The 23435-nt window shown below is 38.5% G+C and overlaps 1 protein-coding gene across 7 annotated transcripts in view; it reads right to left on the bottom strand.

Moving 5' to 3' along the window:
* The window catches only part of LRRC7 (leucine rich repeat containing 7), a 589098-nt gene that overhangs the window by 11623 nt on the left and 554040 nt on the right, over positions 1-23435 (bottom strand). For 6 of the 7 annotated variants that reach the window (XM_051857612.3, XM_089337199.1, XM_051857607.3 and 3 more), the window contains one exon: positions 8073-8147. In XM_051857612.3, coding sequence (XP_051713572.2) covers positions 8073-8147 — 75 coding nt within the window. The remainder of the gene's footprint in view (positions 1-8072; positions 8148-23435) is intronic. The other variant, XM_089337200.1, reaches the window with a different exon arrangement.

Here is a 23435-nt window from a genome sequence, read left to right on the forward strand (position 1 = left end):
AAAAATACATTAAGTTCTTGGCATTCATGGAATTTGCTTTAGTGAAATTCCAAATACCTTACGTTTATTTTTTAAGGTTCCAACAGTTAACTTAAAAAAATTACTTACTTTTTTGGGGGGTAGAGAGAGAGAGAGAGAGAGAGAGATTTAGAGAGCTCCCACCCACTGGTTCACGGCTCAAATGCCTTCAAGGTTGAGTAGAAGTCAGGAGCCAGGAACTCGATCCAAGTGTCCTATGTGAATGACAGGAATCTAACTGGCCCATCACTTCTGCTTCCTAAGGTATGCACTGGCAGGAAGCTGGAGTCAGGAGCTGAAGCCAGGAATCAAACTCAAGTAATCCAATATAGAATGCAAGCATTTTCACCACTAGGCTAAATGCTTGCTCCCTCAACACTTAATTTTAATTGCGAAAAAAAATTTTCATTCTACTTTTTTACAGTTTTTTTTTAGGTAAAATTTCTAAAAATTCAGAAAAATAAACATAGTCTAACCTTTTTTTTTTTTTTTAATTCATTCTGGTCAGCTCTTTGGCACAGTGGGTTAAAGCCCTGGCCTGCAGCGTTGGTATCCCATATGGGTGGGGGTTCTAGTCCCATCTGCTCCACTTCCCATCCAGCTCTCTGCTATGGCCTGGGAAAGCAATGGAAGATGGTCCAAGTCCTCAGGCCCCTGCACCTACGTGGAAGACCTGGAAGAAAGCTCTTGGCTTCAGATCGGTGCAACTCCGGCCATTGCAGCCAACTGGGGAGTGAACCAGTGGATGGAAAAAAAATTATTTATTTATTTAAAAAGCAGAGCAACAGAAAGAGAGGAGGGTGAGGGCGAGGGCTCTTCCATTTGCTGGTTGACTCCCCAAATGGACTCAACTGTCAGCGCTGGGCCAGGCCGAAGCCAGGAGTAGGAGTTTCCTCCAGGTCTCTCACATGGGTCCAGGGGCCCAAACACTTGGGCTATCTTTGGCTGCTTTCCCAGGCCATTTGTAGGGATCTGGATTGGAAATTGAGTAGGCAGTACTCTAATCAGAGCCCGTATAGGATGCCGGTGCTGTAGAAAGCAGCTTAACTTGCTGGCCTCTGTCTTTTAAAGAGTGTTTTTCTCTCCCTTCCAGCCCAAATGAAGCTGTAGGCTATGACTTCTTGCTTCTGACAATGTACATGGATCAAAAGGTTGTCCCCTTGAGGGTCAAGAAACATAAGTAAAAGATCCAGTTGTGAAATACATCTTATGAGGAAAAGGCGTGACTTTATAGAATGGATTTTGTGGTTTCTTGGGATGGACCTCTAATGTCAACTATTACATTAGTAATGCCTGGGACACCCATACCCTATGTCACAGTGCCTGGTTTGAGTCCCAGCTCCTCTGCTGCAGATCCAGCTTCCTGCTAATTCACATCCTGGGAGGTGTGCTTGGGTCACTGACACCCATGTTGAAGACCTGGATTGAGTTCCCAGCTCCTGCTGTGGGCTGGTCTGAGCTTGGCTGTGGCAGACATCTGGGGAGTGAAGCAGTGGATGGGGACTTTTCTCTATCTCTCTGCCTTTCAAATGGAATGAAAATTAAAAAACAAATTATGATTTCTCAGAAGCATTTTGTTTGTTTCCTAGTTTATGGTTTTCTTTCTGATAGCTGAGGCTGTGGGGTAAATGAGCTCTACCTAAGTCAGATAATTCTGCTAGCAGCTAAACATACACCTACTGGCCATTAAAGGAGCCATGAAACTTCATTCAGACAAGGATGTCGGGAGCCACTGATTCAGTGATTGAATACTTGTGCAGCAGAACGAGCCATCCACGATGTATCATTTAGATGGCTGGGAATGTAGTCTTACCTCTCACAGTCTGAGCCTTGGAAGCTGTATCCCATCACCTCCTCTCACCCCCATGTTCCTCCTCTCTCCAAACCATCTCTGTATTCGAATTCAAGTCCTTGAGAAGCTTTTTTAAATCTTCAGTTTTCTTTCTTTTTTTTTTTTTACTTTTATTTAATGAATATAAATTTCCAAAGTACGGCTTATGGATTACAATGGCTTCCCCCCCATAACGTCCCTCCCACCCACAACCCTCCCCTTTCCCACTCCCTCTCCCCTTCCATTCACATGAGGCTTCATTTTCGATTCTCTTTATATACAGAAGATCAGTTTAGCATACATTAAGTAAAGATTTCAATAGTTTGCTCCCACACAGAAACATAAAGTGAAAATAATAGATGATTTTTTAAATGATGATGAAATCAGATCAGACAACCCGGGCTCTTCCTCTCCTATATAGGGCAGTCCCTCTCACAGGTGTTCTTTCTACCTGTTTACCGATTTACCCTCCTCTCTTCTCTGCTAAAGGAACTCCTGCCCCACTAGAGACCCACTCCCTTTTCTCTATTCCCTGTATCCTCAATCTCCATACTCCTTAGTGTTCCCTGCCACTCAAGATCTCCCCTTCCCCACTCACTTGCTGACTTGCTGGATGGGCTAAGAACAGAAGGGGCCAGCACCTTGCATTTTTTTTTTTTCTGGTGAATGACCACCTCCTCTGATGCCCAAGAAAAATCCTCTTATATCAACCATTTCATTCTCTTAACATCATCATAACACCCATTAATTGCATAACAAATCTGTTACTTTATTTGTTCTCTAATGGGTCTGGATAATTCATCTGTCTTCCAAAGCTATGAGCTTCCTGAGAGCACACGACTTCTGTCTCATCTATTATGAGGCTTCTGACACTAATGACACTATGACTCTAATCAAGATGTGCATGGAGTTGCCAGCAGGAATCAAACCTCATGATTCTGGTGGAAATAATGGTATTGGAGCCAAATAACAATTAACTAAACAAAAAAAGGCATGATAATAAGTCTGCTAACAGTTCATGTATTCTTTGATAGACTTATTTGTTGAGAGTGGTTTCTTGAACTTTCTGTATGAATTTCAAGATTCAGGTGAAAAAAAATCTGGCTTGTTGAATTATTTAATCTTATTGATTTTTCTAGTTTGCTGTTTTAGAGATACAGCCAGAGACCAGGAGTATGTTTTGAATTACAAATTTCTAAATACTTAAAATGATGGTACAGTAGAAGTGACTGTAAAAGTATCTTCAATTATTTTTATATCTACATGTCTCATATTAGAGAAACTCCATTTTGATAATTTATAAAATTTGGATATCATGAACTAATTCTCTATATGTGATTTAGTTATTCTTTTCCTGCCAAAGTTAGGCTTGTGCTTGAGGAAGGAAGTGGGTTAAAAAGGGAGGCAGGGCTGACTACCCTAACATAATGGAACACAATATACTTAGAAGTGAGCATTAGGCTATAACTATCAATCATGTTGTTATATTTCAAGTACAATATATTATTTTTGCCTGGTCTATTCATGTTTTCAGATGCATAACTATAATGAATAGCTTTTCTGTATTCAGATATATTTTGAATTATATGAAGTATAAGCAATTAGGATAGATTAAAAAGAAAAAAAAAAAAGAAACAGGACATAGCCAGCACTGCAGGTAAAGCTGCTGCCTGCAGTGGCTGCATCCCATATGGGTGCTAGTTCTAGTCCCGGCTGCTCCACTTCTGATCCAGCTTCCTGTTATGGCCTGGAAGAGCAATAAGAGATGGCCCAAGTCCCGGGGCCCCTGCACCAACATGGGAGACCTGGAAGAAGCTCAATGCTCCTGGCTTTGGATCAGCCCAACTGATCCAAAGTTGTGGCCATTTGGGGGAATGAAACAGTGGATGGAAGACCTCTCTCTCTCTCTCTGCCTCTGCCTCTCTGTAACTCTGCCTCTTAAATAAATAAATAAATAAATAAATCTTAAAAAAAAGCAGGACATAACATAAAAATGCAACTAATTGTTGTTAAACTAACTAAACAGCCATCTCAAAAATAGTTCAATATTGGCAAATTCAATCTAATATTAAAAATTATCCATGTGCTTTCAATTTTTTTCTTTCTATCATTCTACATAATGTAACATTAAAGAATCTGGTGAGGCCATGAAAGATCAGTTCTCCCAGCATCATGCTCTTTCCATGTGTCACACTGTCTTAAAACAAATTGGCACAGTAAGTCACTTGAATATGTTTATTAATTATAGTGTGTCCTGGGAAAATGAATAGTGAAATAACAGAAAAATCATGCGAGTGGGTTTTTTTTTTTTTTTTTTTTTGACAGGCAGAGTGGACAGTAAGAGAGAGACAGAGAGAAAGGTTTTCCTTTGCCGTTGGTTCACCCTCCAATGGCCGCCACGGCTGGCGCGCTGCGGCCGGTGCACCGCGTTGATCCGATGGCAGGAGCCAGGTGCTTCTCCTGGTCTCCCATGGGTGCAGGGCCCAAGCACTTGGGCCATCCTCCACTGCACTCCCTGGCCACAGCAGAGAGCTGGCCTGGAAGAGGGGCAACCGGGACAGAATCCGGCGCCCTGACCAGGACTAGAACCCGGTGTGCCGGTGCCACAAGGCGGAGGATTAGCCTAGTGAGCCACGGCGCCGGCCTGCGAGTGTGTTTTAATTATCATCATCCTAACTCAATGCACACATCTTCATGTAATTCAAATACCATTCTAATAACCAAAACAGAATAGAGAATAGTGGGTAAAAAGAGTTAGAGAAAAAACCATAGAACACTGGGGCCAGTGCTGTGGCATAGCAGGTAAAGCTGCCACCTGCAGTGCTGGCATCCCATACCCATTTTTTTTTCTTCCCTTTTCCTTTATTTTCCAGGTTGTACATTGCCATTAAGCTTTGTAAGTAAACATAGTCTAGTGAGAACACATAATACAGATCTATTAAATAATAGATCACTCAATGTAATTAACCCATTTTCCCCAGTGTTCTTTAAACTAAGAGCCTCAAGTGTTATAGAAAAAGTAAAAATGCATCCTGCTCTTTTAATATCTGACATTGCAAAAATTTCAGTTCAGAATTAGTCATTCTTATTTCTTTCAGGAAGTATAATTGCCCACCTGTATTTTTTTAACTAGTATGAATGATACCATAAATATAATATGTTACTTATGATCTTTGTGCTTTCCTGCTTTCCCCCTCTTTTTATCAAAAAATGGATGTTGACTTCATTGTACTAGATAAACATGAGTCTACAGCAAAAAAATAATATTCATTCTTGATGGCCATTCCTGGAGAGGAGAGACAACTGGGTGCAGCTCTTCTTTGGTATATTTGTTTTTTAACTGACTAGGCTTTAATTCCTTCCTCTTTTTGCATTAAGAATCCATTCCTCTGTATACTTTGCTATTGTAATCCCAGGGATAAGAAATCTAAACTCTTTTGACTCTATCCACAATGGTTTTAGAATTTCACAGCCAGAAAATAGCACTCTATTTTGTATCCAGTAAATAGACACTATTTCCTTATTTTCCCATTTTTAAGATATAGATTATATATATGTGTAATATATATATATATCGTTTTGTTATGTTGCTGATGTATATATTTCTTTTCTGCATCTGAGTAGTATGAAGGCAACCCCCAATCTTGTCTCAAGCTATGGGATACTTCTCTACCCAGGTTAGCATTCTAATCGGTGATTTGAGATTCCCTTACTATATATTTTTTCAGACTCTGAGATTCAAAATCATTTCTTTGCAATCCAGTACAGAAAAATTTAACTACCAGTTTCCTTTGCTAATGAGCAAAGGAATTATATTGTTATTAATTAATTATATGGAAATTATAATATTCCTGGCTATCTTTCATGACAATCCAAGAATTATCAAACAGTTGGAATTTTGAGCAGATATAATATAATATAAACTATATAATATAAACATAAATTTTACACATAATGAATTAGAGGCCCAAAGGCATGATGTAAAGGCTCAAGATTAAAGGGCTAGTTAGACTATCCAAAAATGTAGCTTTCATAATAAAGTGGTAAAGAATTTAATCTTGTTTCATTGTTCTGATTCAAAATACTAATTGCGGTCTTTGTCTCCTGTCTGCATGGAAAAACCTCAGGCCTGTCCTGCTGGATGATTTTTCTACTGTGATAGTGCCAGGGGTGGAGCAGAATTTTTTTTTTTTTTTTTTGGTAATAAACTGTTTGAAAACTTGAGTAGCTGACCATGATTTTTTTTTTTTTTTTTTGACAGGCAGAGTTAGACAGTGAGATAGAGAGACAGACAGACAGAAAGGTCTTCCTTCTGGTGGTTCACCTCCCAAATGGCCGCCACAGCTGGCGCACTGTGCCGATCTGAAGCCAGGAACCAGGCGCTTCCTCCTGGTCTCCCATGCGGGTGCAGGGCCCAAGCACTTGGGCCATCCTCCACTGCCTTCCCGGGCCACAGCAGAGAGCTGGACTGGAAGAGGAGCAACTGGGACAGAATGACAGAATCCGGCTTCCCAACCAGGACTAGAACCCGGGATGCCGGCGCTGCAGGTGGAGGATTAGCCTAGTGAGCCGCGGTGCCAGCCTACCATGATCTTAACAGTTACTTTACAACACTTCTGAGAAGAGAATGTGAAAGTGATTCTGTTAAATATGTATTTTGGGCTACACAGGATTTCTACTTTTTTAGGACTTTCTGAGAGTTCAGTAAATAGCAGATAGAAGCTCTCTCAGAGGGGCCTTTAGATTCTTAGAACTGCATTTGTATAGATGAACTAAGGTTTCTTTCCCAATGTTCTGCTTTCCCAGGGCCTCTAAATCTTCAATATATTATGTGAAGCCACTTATAACTACTAGAAATGGCCATATATTGGAAATTCCAGGTAGTCTTACCTTTTCATATAGTGGGACATTTCTAGGATCATTGATCCATAGAGCCATAGAAATTTCTAGGATCACAGGTCAAAATATTGAATCTTGACTATAATAACAATGGTGAAGAACCTTTCCCTGTAATGTAAGGAATGATCAAGGACCTCTTACTAGTAAATGGGAAGTGAATTTAAAGAGAGGAAGGACAAAGAAAGCAAAATGGATAAAGTTATGCTTAGCACTTTGGCGGGGGGGGAAGGAAGGGAGGAGAGGTGAGGGAACAGGGTAACAGGGATAAGGAGGGGGACTGGAGGGGTTTAGGGATGGGGCTGGGAGGGGTGAAGGAGTGTGGGGAGCTCCCAAGATTCTGCCGCGCACTTGCTTAACTGTTTACTGGAGTGATCCTTATGTGATATGCATAGCTTTAAGGTACAAAAGTCTTTTTTTTTTTCACCAGAAAATACATTTTGAAAAGTCTCCTTATATACAGCTCAACTTTTTCTTATCTGGGCAAAGTGAGAAGAAAGACATAACACATGTTTCACAGCATTCAAATGTATTGTTGAGAAATTAACTATGGATCCGCCTTTCTTTTTTTTTTTTTTTTTTTTTTTTTTTTTTTTTTTTTTTTGACAGGCAGAGTGGACAGTGAGAGAGAGAGACAGAGAGAGAAAGGTCTTCCTTTTTGCCGTTGGTTCACCCTCCAATGGCCGCCGCTGCAGCCGGCGCACCGCGCTGATCCTGGCAGGAGCCAGGAGCCAGGTGCTTTTCCTGGTCTCCCATGGGGTGCAGGGCCCAAGCACCTGGGCCATCCTCCACTGCACTCCCTGGCCATAGCAGAGAGCTGGCCTGGAAGAGGGGCAACCGGGACAGAATCCGGCGCCCCAACCGGGACTAGAACCCGGTGTGCCGGCGCCGCAAGGTGGAGGATTAGCCTATTGAGCCACGGCGCCGGCTCGCCTTTCTTCCTCATCTAAAGTTATGCAAATACTTTCTTGGGTACATTTTAATTATTACTTTTACTTGATAACTATGCACAGATACATACATACATACATATAAACACATATATAATCTCAGTTCTTCTTATATTATCAAGTTATTCCATGTAATTGAATAAAAGTATGCAGAACACGTATCATGTATCAAATACTGTGTCAGGTACTAGATATGGGATTCTATCAGAATGTATTGTTTCTAAGTTGCTTGTCAAACCCAGTACAATGAAGGCAAATAAACAAAATGTAAGAAGGGCTCATTTTCAATCACACAATTCAAGTCATTTAATATGATACCATGGTTACTGGTTCATGTCAGCGTTGGCAGTTGCATGCATTGCTTTTATCGGTCTTACCTGAAGGATCTTATCACCAGGCTGTAGCAGGTTGGATGCTGGCCCATCAGGCTGAACCCTAGTAACAAAGATACCCTATAGGTCAGAAGTAACAGAGGTTAGGATTCTATTACCAACAACTAGGTCTATTAATACAAAATTTCATTCATATTAAAATAATAAAAGATAGATTAAAAACAGTTTATACATGTAAGCTTCAAGATTACCATTATATTTTAAACAAGGCACCATTCTTCTAGACAGGTTTAAGAAAAGCAATGTGTTCTATTGTAAAAAAAAGAGCCCATTTTGTTTTTAAAGTGTTATGATTTACAAATGGATCTTGCAGCATAGTCAATTTTTTATAAATAATTTGAAATATGATATCGAATAATCTTCTGTATGAGTTCTAAATTTGTCCGAAGTTACTCTACATTAAAAATGTCTCCCATGGGACCAGCACCATGGTGTAGAGGGTAAAAGGTACTGCCTGTGATGCCAGCATCCTATACAGGCACCAGTTCTAGTCCTGCTGGTCTACTTCTGATCCAGTTCCCTCTAAGGCACCTGGGGAAGCAGAGATGGCCTAAGTGCTTGGGCCCTCCACCCATGATGAATCTCCTGGCTTCTGACTTTGGTCTGGCCCAACATTGCTGCTGCAACCATCTGGGGAGTTAACCAGTAGATGGAAGGTCTGTGACTTTGACTGTTAAATAAATAAGTAAATCTTTAAAAAGACTCTTATTTGAGGAGTTATAAATTCAATCTATACTTTAAAACCTTAACTAGAAATATATATATGTATTACTGAGATTTTTAATATTAAATATGTAAGAGAAAATTAAACATAAGAAAACTGCAACATATTTAAATAAAATTTATGTCTACATAGTTACAAAATCGCTGGGCAAATTAATCTAATTTATTAAAAAGTCATTAATTTTGTTAGTGATATATAAAATAGCAAACATTAATTGATTGCCAACCACATGTTGAGCCTGGATTTTATGATATACAGAGATATATAGAATATAGTTTTTGGTTTCAGTGAGCTCACAATCTAATGGAATAGAACTAAAGACAAACATTATAAAACAGTATGACAAATTTATGATCGATAGCAACTTGTAAAGAATTCGTACCAGTTTAAACTTGGTAAGAATGGAAAATATTTGGCAATAAAATATACTGAATCACTGATACTTGCTACAGCATGGATGAACCTTGAAAACATTATACTAAATGAAAGAAGCCAGTCACAAAAGGCTTCATATTCTATGAATCCATATATATGAAATGTCAAGAATAGGCAAATGCATAGAAGCAGTAAATAGATTAGTTTGCCTGAGGCTGGGGTATAACCATGTATATAAAGCTTCTTTTTGAAGTAATAAAAGTATTATGAAATTAGAGTAGCACAACTCTGTGAATATACAAAAACCACTCGATTGTACTCTTATGCTTTGAAAGGATGAATTTTAAAGTATGTGAATTAATGTCAACATAGCTGTTATTTTTTAAATTCCAAATAATTATTCATAAAATATAATATTTTAATATCCTTGCCTGATATTTAGAAAATCATGTTATTTTCTAATCTGTAAACTTAATGACTTTTACTTAAACCCATAGCTTTATGTATGTGTGCACATATGTATGTAAATGCCTTAGCAAACTGACCCAAATTAAACTACTTCTGCTCACATTTTTCTTCAGCATGTCAGATCTTTACGAAATTTATACACTTAGGATTTTTGAATTATTTTTATTCTGATTTTAATATTTTCTCTCCCATTTAAAATGAAGCCATGGATAGGCATTAGGATTTCTAAGTCATTGCCAACTTTTAACCTAGTAATTAGGTTTATAGAACTTAAGGAAATTATTGGACAGATTTGCAATGCACATGTACTAATGCCTTCATCATAGTATTTGTAATAACAAAAATTTAAAAGCTATACTTAAATGTTTAATAACAAGGCAGTGACTAAAGAAATTATGGTAAGGGGCCAGCACCGTAGCATGGTAAGTTAAGCCTCTGCCTCTAGCGCCAGCATCCCATGTAAATGCCAATTTGAGCCCTGGCTGCTCCACTTCTAATCCAGTTCCCTGCTGATGGCCTGGGAAAGCAGTGGAAGATGGCTTGGGTCCCTGCACCCTCATGGAAGACCCAGAAGAAGCTCCTGTCTCCTGGCTTTGGGTTGGCCCAGCTCCAGCCTTTGCGGCCATTTGGGGAGTGAACCAGTGATTGGAAGACCTCTCTCCGTGTCTCTCCCTCTGTCTCTCTGTAACTCTGCCTCTCAAATAAATAAATAAATCTTAATAAAAAAGAAATTGAGGTAAATCCATATAATATAATGATGTGCTGTTATTAAAGATGAAGTCCTAGATGATTGATATAGAAGTACATGAATGTTTAGTGACATGAGTGGGTTGTACATTACATGTGGTCTGATAATATTTTTGCTGAAATACATTTATATGTATATTTATGTGGGCAAATATATGGAAAGATATCATTTATACATTAACAGTGTAATACTAGGTAATGAGACATCAGATGTTTTTGGCTTATATGTGTTTTTATTATTTTCTACTATAATTATGCACTATCTTTAGCATTAAGAAAATTATTCAAACTTAAACAATTTTAGGTTAATGAAGGTAATGTTAGAAGTGGTGCTTTAATAGCTTGGGCCAATTCAGTTATACAGATGGTCAATTCAGAAAAAAAAAAAAAAGAAAATTGGTTTGGAAAAGGACTGATAAACAAGGCACAATTAATAATGTACCAGATCACTGAATGACACTGGTTGTGACAAAAAATAGAGCCTCCACAGTACTTTTCACACTGGACACATAGTTCTCAAACCACAGTAATTCAGGAGGCTCTGTATGTGACTAGTCCCTTGAGTAGTCCCCCTCTTTGCTATTATGGTTCTCTGTGCAGTAGGCAAATGATGCTATTACCCAACATAGGTGACTACATCTCTGGTTGCTGGAGGGGAACTTGTTTTGATTATATTATTTTGTCATAATGCTACTCAGTTAATTTTGCTTTCCCTTCTTCAATTCATTGTTAAGGAACACTTTTAATAATGTTTGTATGAACTCAGACCACAGGAGCTTAATTATGACCATCATATCTGCAATGCAGGGAAGAACTAGCAATACTCTACAACCTGACCACTGAAAGTATACACACGTGATATCTTGTGGCAGGTGTGTAATTTCATCCATTACATGGCTCTGCAGGATTCAACTGCTGTTCGGAAGACCTGTTCTGAAATTTACTCTTATGATAATCTGAGTCTCCCATAAACACTTCTTTTTTATTATTATATATTTTTATTATACATTTTCAATCAATACATTTCATTAACTAAGAAATTGCTACTGCCCATTCTGTAGATACCCTATCAGCCAGCATACTGCACATTCATGGAAGGAAACAGCAATGTTACATTTGATAATAGTCTGTGGCATTCATTCTGTGAAGGTAGAATGTTTCCCTAAGGAGTACCTACAAAGGAGAGTGCCCTATTTTTTTTTAATCATATCTTTGTACAAAACCACTGCTGTATGAAAGAAGCCAAACAAATCTGAATTCATTTTGGGGTCTTTGTTATGATGAATATCGATGAGAAATATGAAAACTTTAACACTGTTTTGAAAAAGTTCATTGTAGTCATGTGTTTCCCTTTCAGCAATTTATTTTATTCTTATTTTATTTTTTAAATTTTTTAAAATTTTTTGACAGGCAGAGTTAGACAGTGAGAGAGAAAGAGACAGAGAGAAAGGTCTTCCTTTTTCCGTTGGTTCACCCCCCAAGTGGCCACTACAGCCGGCGTGTTGTGGCCGGCGCGCTGCACTGATCCAAAGCCAGGAGCCAAGTGCTTCCTCCTGGTTTCCCAAGGGGTGCAGGGTCCAAACACTTGGGCCATCTTCCACTGCACTCCGGGGCCAGAGCAGAGAGCTGGATTGGAAGAGGAGCAACCAGGACAGAACTGGCGCCCCAACTGGGATTAGAACCCGGGGTGCTGGCGCCACAGGTGGAGGATTAGCCTAGTGAGCCACAGCACCGGCTTATTTTATTCTGAGAAGTAAAAGAGTACTTTGTCACTGATGATGGAATTTGGTAGGGATTCATCAGACTATTTTGCTCTGAAAATTAGAGCAGTAACTCCCTACTGTTTAGATAAAAGTTATCTCCAAACTTCCAGACAACAAGAAGGCATTTTCTGTGTATTAAAGATCCAAGTAATGACATTTTATCAATCTTAGAACTTTGCTGGGAAGATTTAAAATAGGTTCAGTTTCTTACAAGGTTTGGTAGAATTCTAAAAGTGGGACATGCTATTATGCAGTACATTCAAAACTAACGAAACAGCCTGTAGACCTCAGGTTGTAAATTATCTTGCTCAAGGATGGGCAACATATGAGTAACTCTTCTTCAGTGAGGCAGTATATATTAGTTTTCTACTGCTGTAACAAGTTATCACAGACTTGGCGTACTGACACATCACAAATGTATTATCCTATAATTTTGTAGGTTAGAAGTCCAGTGTAGGTCTCACTGGGCTAAAACAAATGTGTTGGCAGGGCTGCATTCTAGTGTGAAATCTCTAGGAGAGAATTGATTTCCCTCCTTTCCTACTTTCAAAGAAATATCCATATTCCTTGGTTCATGTTTCTCTTCTTCCACCTTCAAAGCCAGCAATGGTGCATCTCCCTGATCAGTTTTCTGTTGTTGTGTCTCCCCCTGACTATAGCTGGAAAAGTGTCTCCATTTATCAAGAAAAAATGATTTGAGAGGCAGAAAGACTGGAAAGGAGACCGAGAGAAGAAGAGCAAGCAAGCGCTCATCAGCTGGCCCACTCTCTTAAATGCCAGCAATAGCTAGGAAGTTGAAGCCAGGAGTTGGCAACTCAATCCTGTTCTCCCAGATCGGGGGCAGGGACACAATTTGAACTCTCATTAGTGTCTCCTAGGATCTGTATTAGCAGGAAGCTGGAATCAGGATCTGGATCAGGGAATTGAACCCAGGTTCTTTGATGTGAAATGTGGGTGTCACAACTGGTAATTTAATCTCTAGGCCAAATGCCTGCCTTGGATTCTCTGTTTTTAGGATTATGTGATTACTTTGGACCCACAGGATGATCTCCTTACAACAAGGTCTTTAAGTTCTTCATACTGCAAGGTCCCTTCTGCTGTGAAACGTGACAATCACAGATTCTGGGAATGAGGTATGGCCGTATTCAAGGAACCATTTTTCTTTTTTTTTTTTTTTTCTTTTCCTTTTTTTTTTTTTTTGACAGGCAGAGTGGACAGTGAGAGAGAGAGACAGAGAGAAAGGTCTTCCTTTGCCGTTGGTTCACCCTCCAATGATCCGAAGCCAGGAACCAGGTGCTTCTCCTGGTCTCCCATGGGGTGCAGGGCCTAAGCACTTGGGCCATCCTGCACTGCACTCCCGGGCCATAGCAGAGAGCTGGCCTGGAAGAGGGGCAACTGGGACAGAATCCAGCACCCCGACCGGGACTAGAATCCGGTGTGCTGGCGCTGCAAGGCAGAGGATTAGCCTAGTGAGCTGCAGTGCCAGCGGAACCATTTTTCTATCTACCACACCGTATAAGCAGTGGTTAAGAGCATAGCTCTAGAGTTAGTCTGTGTTTACCATTTATGAATTGATGACTGTACAAATTAATTTTTGTGTACTTAACTTTTCCTTATTCTTAAAATGGGTATAAAAATCAGACATACCAAACATGTTGGTTTAAGTCAGTAAATATCAGATACTTAGAATCATGAATAGCATTCAATATAGTGTCAATAAATGTTAATTTATTCATTGAAAGTCTGAAAGTTAAGTTACAATTCATGGTCTTTCACCCAGCGAGAGTTTTTGAGTCTCTAGCTGTCCCAGCTTTATTGTCAGGAAAGTATTCCTTCCTCTCAGTTTGGAGTATATGGAAAGGCCAACCCTGACCATCTTTCTCTTAAATTCCAAACAGCATCTCTTGTTGAGGGAAGGGGATGGATAGATGACTGGTAATCCCCTCCTGCCTCTTCTGTGATTTCCTGGTGGCCTGTTGCCATTTAATCTTTATGCTCAATTTTTTTTCTTTTTTTTAATTTAGTAAATATAAATTTTCAAAGTACAGTTTATGGATTACAATGGCTCCCCCCCCCCATAATTTTCCTCCCACTTGTAACCCTCCCATCTCCTGCTCCCTCTCCCATTCCATTCACATCAAGATTCATTTTTCAATTATCTTTATATACAGAAGATCAATTTAGTATATATTAAGTAAAGATTTCATCAGTTTGCACCCACACAGAAACACAAAGTGTAAAATACTGTTTCAGTACTAGTTACAGCATTACTTCACATTGGACAACACATTAAGGACAGATCCCACATGAGAAGTAAGTACACAGTGACTCCTGTTGTTGACTTAACAATTTGATGCTCTTGTTTATGGTGTCAGTAATCTCCCTAGGCTCTAGTCATGAGTTGCCAAGGCTATGGAAGCCTTTTGAGTTTGCCAACTTTGATCTTATTTAGACAGGGTCATAGTCAAAGTGGAAGCTCCCTCCTCCCTTCAGAGAAAGGTACCTCCTTCTTTGATGGCCCCATTCTTTCCACTGGGATCTCACTCGCAGAGATTTTTCATTTAGGTCGTCTTCTTTTTTTTTTCTCCAGAATGTCTTGGCTTTCCATGACTAAAATACTCTCATGGGCTCTTCAGCCATATCCGAATGCCTTAAGGGCTGATTCTGAGGCCAGAGTGCTATTTAGGACATCTGCCTTTCTATGAGTCTGCTGTGTATCCCGCTTCCCATGATGGATCATTCTCTCCCTTTTTGATCCTATCAGTTAGTATTAGCAGACACTAGTCTTGTTTGTGTGATCCCTTTGACTCTTAGACCTATCAGTGTGAACAATTGTGAACTGAAATTGATCACTTGGACTAGTGAGATGGCATTAATACATGCCACCTTGATGGGATTGTATTGGGATCCCCTGGCACGATTCTAACGCCACCATTTGGGGAAGTCCGATGAGCATGTCCCAAATTGTATACCTCCTCCCTCTCTTATTCCCACTCTTATATTTAACAGGGATCACTTTTCAGTTAAAATTTAAACACCTAAGAATAATTTTGTGTTCATTACAGAGTTCAACCAATAGTACTAGAACAAAAAAAATACTAAAAGGGATAAAGTATTACATTGTACATCAACAGTCAGGACAAGAGCTGATCAAGTCACTGTTTCTCATAGTGTCCATTTCACTTCAACAGGTTTCCCCTTTGGTGCTCAGTTAGTTGTCACCGATCAGAGAGAACATATGATATTTGTCCCTTTGAGACTGGCTTAATTCACTCAGCATAATGTTTTCCAGATTCCTCCATCTTGTTGCAAATGACCGGATTTCATTGTTTTTGACTGCTGTATAGTATTCTATAGAGTACATGTCCCATAATTTCTTTATCCAGTCTACTGTTGATGGGCATTTGGGTTGGTTCCAGGTCTTATATGCTCAATTTTAAAACCGGTGTTACGTAAACCATAGATGTTTACTCCAGGGGCTAATGTTGTGTTGCAGCAGGTTAAGCTGCTGCCTATGAAGCCAGCATCCCATATGGGCATTTGTTCAAGTCCTGGCTTCTCTACTTCCAATCCAATTCCCTGATAATATGCCTGGTAAAGCAGCAAAAGATGGCCCAAGTAGCTGGGCCCCTGTCACCTATATGGTAGATCAGGATGAGTTCTAGGCTCCTGGCTTTGGCCTGGCCAAGCCCCGACCATTGTGGTCATTTCGGGGAGTGAACCAGGTGACGGAAGATCTTCTCTCTTCCCCTACCTCTCTTCCTCTGTGTGTGTCTCCTTCTCTTTGTAATTCTGCCTTTTGAATAAATCAATAAATCTTTTAAAAAGATAATGTAAATGGATATTCTAAAAATATCCATAATGGGCTCAGAAAAAGTTTTGATTTTCTCAAGAATTTGAAAAAGGTTGAGTTTGGGAGGTTTCTCAAAGTATTAAGACCTGACCTGGCCCCACTGGCAGCCTAGCCTCTACACCTCCGGACATAAACCATGAGGGATTCAGAAAGTTCGTTTATGAGTCCAACATTTAACATTCTAACTTTACAGGAGAAACAAACTTTATATGGCTTTTTAATGATGAAGGTGAACAACTGTGACAGTCTCAGCTATTGTAAATGTATTCACAAAAATAGAACTTGTCTTAAGGGACCTGCAACTTCAATTTTGAAATACTCTTTTCTTTAAAATTCTGAGAAGTCTTGGCTCTAGCTGATGCTGAGAAATTGGTTTCTAGGGAGACTGCATCTCAAATAAAAATTGTATGCTCTTGCAATGACAATTCCAAATACATTGGTTAAATATTATGGAATACAGTATTTAATGCTTTCATATGATGACAAAGAAGGCCTCTAGAGGGGAAAACAACTCATGAAAACAACAAACAGAGCCATAGATTCAAAAGCTCTTGAGGGGAAATTCTTTTTCCCAGAAAATGTGCAAATATTAATTTTTTTAATAAAGTGGGCAAAATGAATATGAATCTGTACTATAGCTTATAGAAACACCATTAAATTTACCTAACAGACTGTGTTTACTTAGAGCCCATGAGTATTAGAAGATTTGACACATTGAGGATAAAGGTATTATCAATAGTGTTACTCTATGAATCAAGTGTGATGATAAAATATTTTAAGGCTACTTGCTATCCATCAAATAATAGCCTTTGAGTAATTTGCTATCCTAGCAACTGAAGAATTTACGAGCCGTAAGGCGAGATTTATTCTATGGTCATTAGAATCATCAAGAAGGGAAGGCTGTGAGAAAGGAGATAAAGGAGGGACACTGGCAGCTGAATGTGCTACTTCAATCTGCGACTGAATTTTTATTTATGAAACAGTATAATGTAAAAAAAATGAATAGAATGGAGAATTGATTTAGAAATGTAGAAAATCTGAGACATCAATATAAATTAAAATTTACAACTGACCAAGTCTTCTAAAGCTTTCAGCAAAATCTTACACTTTTAGGAATTTCAGGGTAGGCGTTTTGGCTCAGTGGATGAAGCTGCTCCTAGGGACGCCCATATCCCATATCAGAGTGCCTCGGTTTGAGTCATGCCTCTACTTTTACCATATTAGCTTCCTGCTAATGTGCACGCTGCGGTGCAGCAGGTCATGGCTCAAGTAGTTGGGTCCCTGCTACCCACAGGAGATGGAATTCCTAGCTCCTGGTTATGTCTTTGGTTTGGTTCAGGCCATACCATTGTTGGTGTTCGGGGGGTGAGCCAGTGGACAGCATCCAGATTCATATTCTCTCTCTCTCTCTCTCAAGGGCTTTCAAATAAATAAATATATTTTAAAAACCTTGAAACATTTATCTTTTAATAAAGTAAACACTAAAGTGGAAATCATTGCATTTGGAAAAGAAACTATTCACAATGCATTGGAACAACAAGGAGACTAATGAAATCTATAGAAATGGTTAAAAGATTACAAATATCTTAGTGGTAATACAATAGAATGCAATATCCCAGCCAAAGAAATACACATTGTTTAGTCTTGGGATTTACATAATTTTTTAAGTCACTATAAAAAGTTTTATAATTACCCTCAAATAGTTTTCAAGATACTGCTCCTACATGGTTTGTTAAAAATATCCCCACGTTAAGAAATTTATTCCCTTTTGTCTGAGATTGCTTTCAGAAATGATAGACTGACTACTAGAATATTTTTTTATAGTTTGATGCTGATCATTGTGGTTGTTCTTTTTGGAGAATTTGAATGTAAGTGCTAAAATTCTGTTTAGTTTAGATTACTTTGTAATTATATTTTAAATTTTACTAATTATTCCTGTGTCCCCATGATTATCTAACAATTGTTTAATCAGACATCTGTGAGAGTGACTGAAAGGACATTTGCATCCTGTTTTTTCTGAGTGAAATTCTTGAGCTTAAAAAGACTTTTCTTTTGCTTAATTACATTTTCTTTTAAAAGTCAATGATTGAGGCCAGAGTTGTGGCATAGCGAGTAAAGCTGCCGCCTGCAGTGCCAGCATCCCATATGGGCGCTGGTTCAAGTTCCGGCTGTTCCACTTCTGATCCAGCTTTATGCAATGGCCTGAGAAAGCAGTAGAAGATGGCCCAAGTCCTTGGGCCCCTGTACCTGCACGGGAGACCTGGAAGAAGCTCCTGGCTCCTGGCTTCAGATCAGCTCAGCTCTGGCCATTGTGGTCATTTGGGGAGTGAACAAGTGGATAGAAGACCTCTGTCTCTCTCTTTCTCTCTCTCTGCCTCTCCTTCTCTCTCTGTATAACTCTGACCTTCAAATAATTGAATAAATCTTTTAAAAAAAGTCAATAATCATACTTGTTCACTGACTGTCTTTCTGGTCTATTAGGGAAAAAGAAAAGAAATGTCTTCCAAGTATTTATTTTATGAATTATTTAAACTCTGTACTTAATTTGAGATCCAACTGGTGGTGAATATTTGGGTTGCTGAATCTTCTTTAGTTTACTGACTCTGTCAGAGCCCTAATGGTTTTCCCCTCAGCTTCAGAAATACCATAAAACGGTAGAAAGTATGAAAAACAGGAATAGGTAACTGTAGGTGGGCTGTGGATTCTCTTTCCTAGCTATTCCTAAAATAGTACTTGTAATCAAGTTTCTGATTATCATCCCTGCAGGCTCCCTCAAATTCCTTTAAAATGTATACATTTTGACATGATTTGCACGATTACAAAATTATTAATTGAAAAGTGAAGAATTTAAACTGTTTTTTGTCACTTTTGCTAACAATGATTCTGAAGTGAAATTGTTTTGTTGTAAACTATGCTCTAACTATGATTCTTACAGGTTCAGTAAGTTTTATTTGACAGTTAATACATTTTGGTCCAGGCAGACCATGTTGGAAATGTTTCTTAGATATGGTGGTAGAAGGTCAAAAAGTATGGGGACAAATGCCTAGGAGCCAGAATTCTTGTAAACACCTGATACACTGCCAAGAGTGACTCCTGGATCAAAGCTTTACATAGGCATTGTGGGGTAGAGTGAGGGAAGGAAGAGTTTAGTGTCTACATTTATTTGTAATTTTACAGTAATAGTTTTTTTAAAATTTATTTGTTACCAGTCTAATTTTTAGAAAAGATATAAAGTAATCACAGATCATTAAAATTATAGTAGTAGTACATAGGTGAAATGATCATCTTTCCACTGAATTATTGTTTACAGCCATTGTCCATATTCCCACTAAACTAAGGCCTTTCTGCTTTTCATTAAACCTCTAATTTGGTGAAGCAGTAATTCTTTTTTACAATAATAAAACTTTAAAATACGTATCTCAAAAACTAAAAAAAGAAAGAAAAGGAGAAGAAAGGAGGTGGAAGAGAGGGGAGAGGGAGGGAGGAAGGGAATATCATATTTTTAGGTTTTTACCTACAAACTATATTGGATATGTAAAAAATTAACAATTTTAAAAAATCTTAAACAAAAAAAGATGTATTTATTTATTTATTTGAAAGAAAGAATGACAGAGAAAGAGAAGGAGAGACTGAGAAGAGAGAGAGTCTATCTGCTGTTTCACTCCCTATATGCCCACAAAAGCTGGGGCTGAGCCAGGAATGTCACCTATGTCACTCATGTGGGTGGCAGGTACTTAGCGCATCATCTGCTGCCTCTCGGGTGCACTAACAGGAAGTTGGATCAGAAAAGGAGTAGCTGGGACTTGAACTAGCATTCTGATATGGGATGGAATCAATAAAAGTGTAGGCTTAAATTGCTGCATAACTTTTAAGAGTATAGGTTAAAAATGAAAGGATATTGCAGTTGTGAACATTTAAAACTAAGAACATATTTAAAGGATGGAGGATTATGTTGTTCAGGGTAAATGCATTGAGATTGCCATGTGGCTGATGAGTGAAGGGAAGCAGTTCACATCCAACGGAACCAGCAGAAGGAAAAGTGGTTCTTGATTCTCTCATTGTCTCTCTGACCACCCTCACTTTACAGCTCAAAGACACTTTCCTGGAACTGAAAGTACTTTAGATGGCGTTTGTAAGTCATACAAAACTGAACAGATCTTTCTGTGTCTCTTTTCCTGATTGTGATACATAGACTATACAAGATTATACTGTATATTTTGCTTTTTAGTGATTCTTGGGAAGCCGGTATCAAGAGCCCATCCTCTCTAGCCTAGGACAACTTTGGGGATAGAATGGGGAAAAAGTGGATAATGTTGACATTTTATATGCTTGTCTCAAATGTTATTATATAAATGAAAGCTAAATAATACTGCCATAGGCAAGGAGAGCTTTTAATTTATCTTTTTTTTTTTTTTTTTTTTTTTTTTTGACAGGCAGAGTGGACAGTGAGAGAGAGAGACAGAGAGAAAGGTCTTCCTTTGCCGTTGGTTCACCCTCCAATGGCCGCCGCGGCCGGCGTGCTGCGGCCAGCGCACCGCGCTGATCTGATAGCAGGAGCCAGGAGCCAGGTGCTTTTCCTGGTCTCCCATGGGGTGCAGGGCCCAAGCACCTGGGCCATCCTCCACTGCACTCCCTGGCCACAGCAGAGAGCTGGCCTGGAAGAGGGGCAACCGGGACAGAATCCGGCGCCCCGACCGGGACTAGAACCCGGTGTGCCGGCGCCGCTAGGCGGAGGATTAGCCTAGTGAGCCGCGGCGCCGGCCTAATTTATCTTTTTGTTTTAGGTTGGTTCTATTAATTTGATTTCATAAGATTTCCAAAAATTCTAACTCGTTATAAACTTTTCAAACAAGAACCTAGAATATTAGGTTTCTGGAATAACCTCAAACATGGTGGTAGTAACTTACAAATGGAATGTGAAAGATTATATTTACTTCCCAAAGGTCTAATTGGCCCTCTAATTCACTTTTTTGTTGATGGACCTGTCAATTCTTTTTAGTAATTACCTGTTATTTGTGACTTTCATTGCTTTTATATTTGAATTGAGAAGTATTCCCAATGAATACAAACAAATCTGAGAAATGTCCTTAAATCCTTTCCACATCAGTTTTTCCCTGCTTATTTTAAAAATGACACAGTAACAAGCAGAAATTACATATAACTAATCACTAATCTAGCTGGATATCTACCTGGGATTTAATTGTATTGAAAAAATATTTTATTGAATTTTACAAAATATCAAACATGATGCTCAATTTTAGGGATTTTCTAGATATATTTTTGAATTAAAATGTCCCAATTTCTATGCTTTAAAAATGGCACTTGTTAATCACCTTATTTTTTTCCCATTGTATGACTTAGTGTTATTTTCCTGAAATAATAAACCTGTGCTGAACAATACTTGACTATTTGATTTTGTAGGTCAAAATCCATGTTTGTCTTTATGTTATGAGGTCGAGATACTGACATTTTCCACTTTGCTAAAGCACATTACCATGTCTTTTAAAAAAGCTTTGTGTAAGTGGTCATACCTGTAGGAACCTTACTACTAGGAGGCTGTAAATACTTTCTACCAGTGTTTCTCAATAGATTGAGGATTTGTTGCCCCAATGTTGAGACAATGAACAGAACAAAAAACATTCACTTTTTTTTTTTGGTGAAAAACTTTTCCACTTGATTATTGTTTATTGCCCTTGCCTATATTCCCACTAAACTAGAATCATTTTGCTTTGTATTTGTTAACCTTAATATCTGGTGAAGCATTAAGTCTTGACTGTAATGTAAATCACAAATGTTATCTCAAAACCTTAAAAAAAAAAAAAAAGGAAGAGAGACAGCAAGCGAGAGAGAGAAAGAGGGAGGGTGGAAGAGAGAGTAGGAAAAGACGAGGGAATTTTATTATAGTCTTAGAATTGTATCTATAAACTATATTGAATCTGTTAAAAACTAACTAAAAATAAAGGAAGTAGAGAACAAAAAAAGGGACTGCTACTGTGGCATAGCAGGTAAAGCCACTGCCTGCAGTGCTGGCATCCCATTTGGGCGCCGGTTCAAGACCTGGCTGCTCCACTTCCCATCCAGCTCTCTGCTATGGCCTGGGAAAGCAGTAGAAAATGGCCCAAGTCCTTGGGCCCCTGCACCTGCATGGGAGACCCATAAGAAGCTCCTGGCTCTTGGCTTTGGATGGGTGCAGCTCCTGCTGTTGTGGCCAGTTGCAGGGTGAACCAGTGGATGGAAGACCTCTCTCTCTGCCTCTCCTTCTCTCTCTGTGTAACTCTGACTTTCCAATGAATAAATACATTTTTAAAAAAAAAAACAGAGAAATCCTCATATCTCATTTTTAACATCCTCAAACAACCAAGTGGCATTCTATACATCACACTGCAGAGTGTAGCTGAAGTAATCAGTTGTGCTCTAAAATAAATTGTGCTTGAAATTTATGTTTTAAAATTCAATTTTATATGTGAAATAAGATCTTTTTCAACCTCTTCCTACATTTAGTCAATAGTATAGTCTATAAACAATGTAATAGCAATCCCTTGCTCCTGAATACTATTTTCAAATAATTAATAGATTCTCCAAACTTCATTGTGTTATACTATTAAGATTGGACAAATATAGACATGTTATTACTTATAAAATGAATTAAAACCTATAAAGAAAATCATATTTGTCTAGCAGTTGTATAAAGTGACTGAAAGGTGCTACATGTATTTCAATATTTACATAGCAAATATAAATCATACGCTATGTGGAGTTCCAGACAAATGGGCTTGCCATTTTTGTTTCTAATATCTGTGGAGAATTCTTGACAGGAAATAGACATAGGATATGTGCCTTCTGCATAAGTCAAAATGCAGCCATTTGTTTATGAATCACCCAAGGTCATGAGACTGACAAAATTGTAAAATTATTCTTGAGCATTTTTGAACTTGCCATTACCATATATACCTATGGGAATTGTTATCCCTGGGGCAAGTTATCAAATAAAGGGCTTTGATTTTGCAAGTCTAACAATCCTTCTCTTCTTAATATTAATAATATAAAAGCTTTTATTGGGTGCAATGCTCATATTCACATAAAGCAAAAATGTCCTGCTGTTTCCTAGGGCTTTAAGGTGAGGTTAAAAGATTTAAGTCTTGTTGTAGGTCATTTGGTCTTCTGAAGGCGATAATTAAAAAGAAGGTAAAGAAGTTTTAATAATCTATTCTGAAATTCTAGGATTTTTATGTTTATTTTATTTATGTTTATTATGTTTTATGTAGCCATGCTTCCAATATTCTTTCTATGGCTTGGAATTTTGCCTGTATCATAGGCGAATTAAAGCATTTTAAAAAGAACATGAAAAAAGGAAGCTACCATTTTGGTGGCTCATTCAGATTTCTTAGGGGTGAGCTCTGTAGCATCAGCTGAGCTTA

This window comes from Oryctolagus cuniculus, chromosome 7 (genome assembly GCF_051225735.1).
Source record: "Oryctolagus cuniculus isolate XC-2025 breed Fujian yellow rabbit chromosome 7, ASM5122573v1, whole genome shotgun sequence".
Taxonomy (NCBI): Eukaryota; Metazoa; Chordata; class Mammalia; order Lagomorpha; family Leporidae; genus Oryctolagus; species Oryctolagus cuniculus.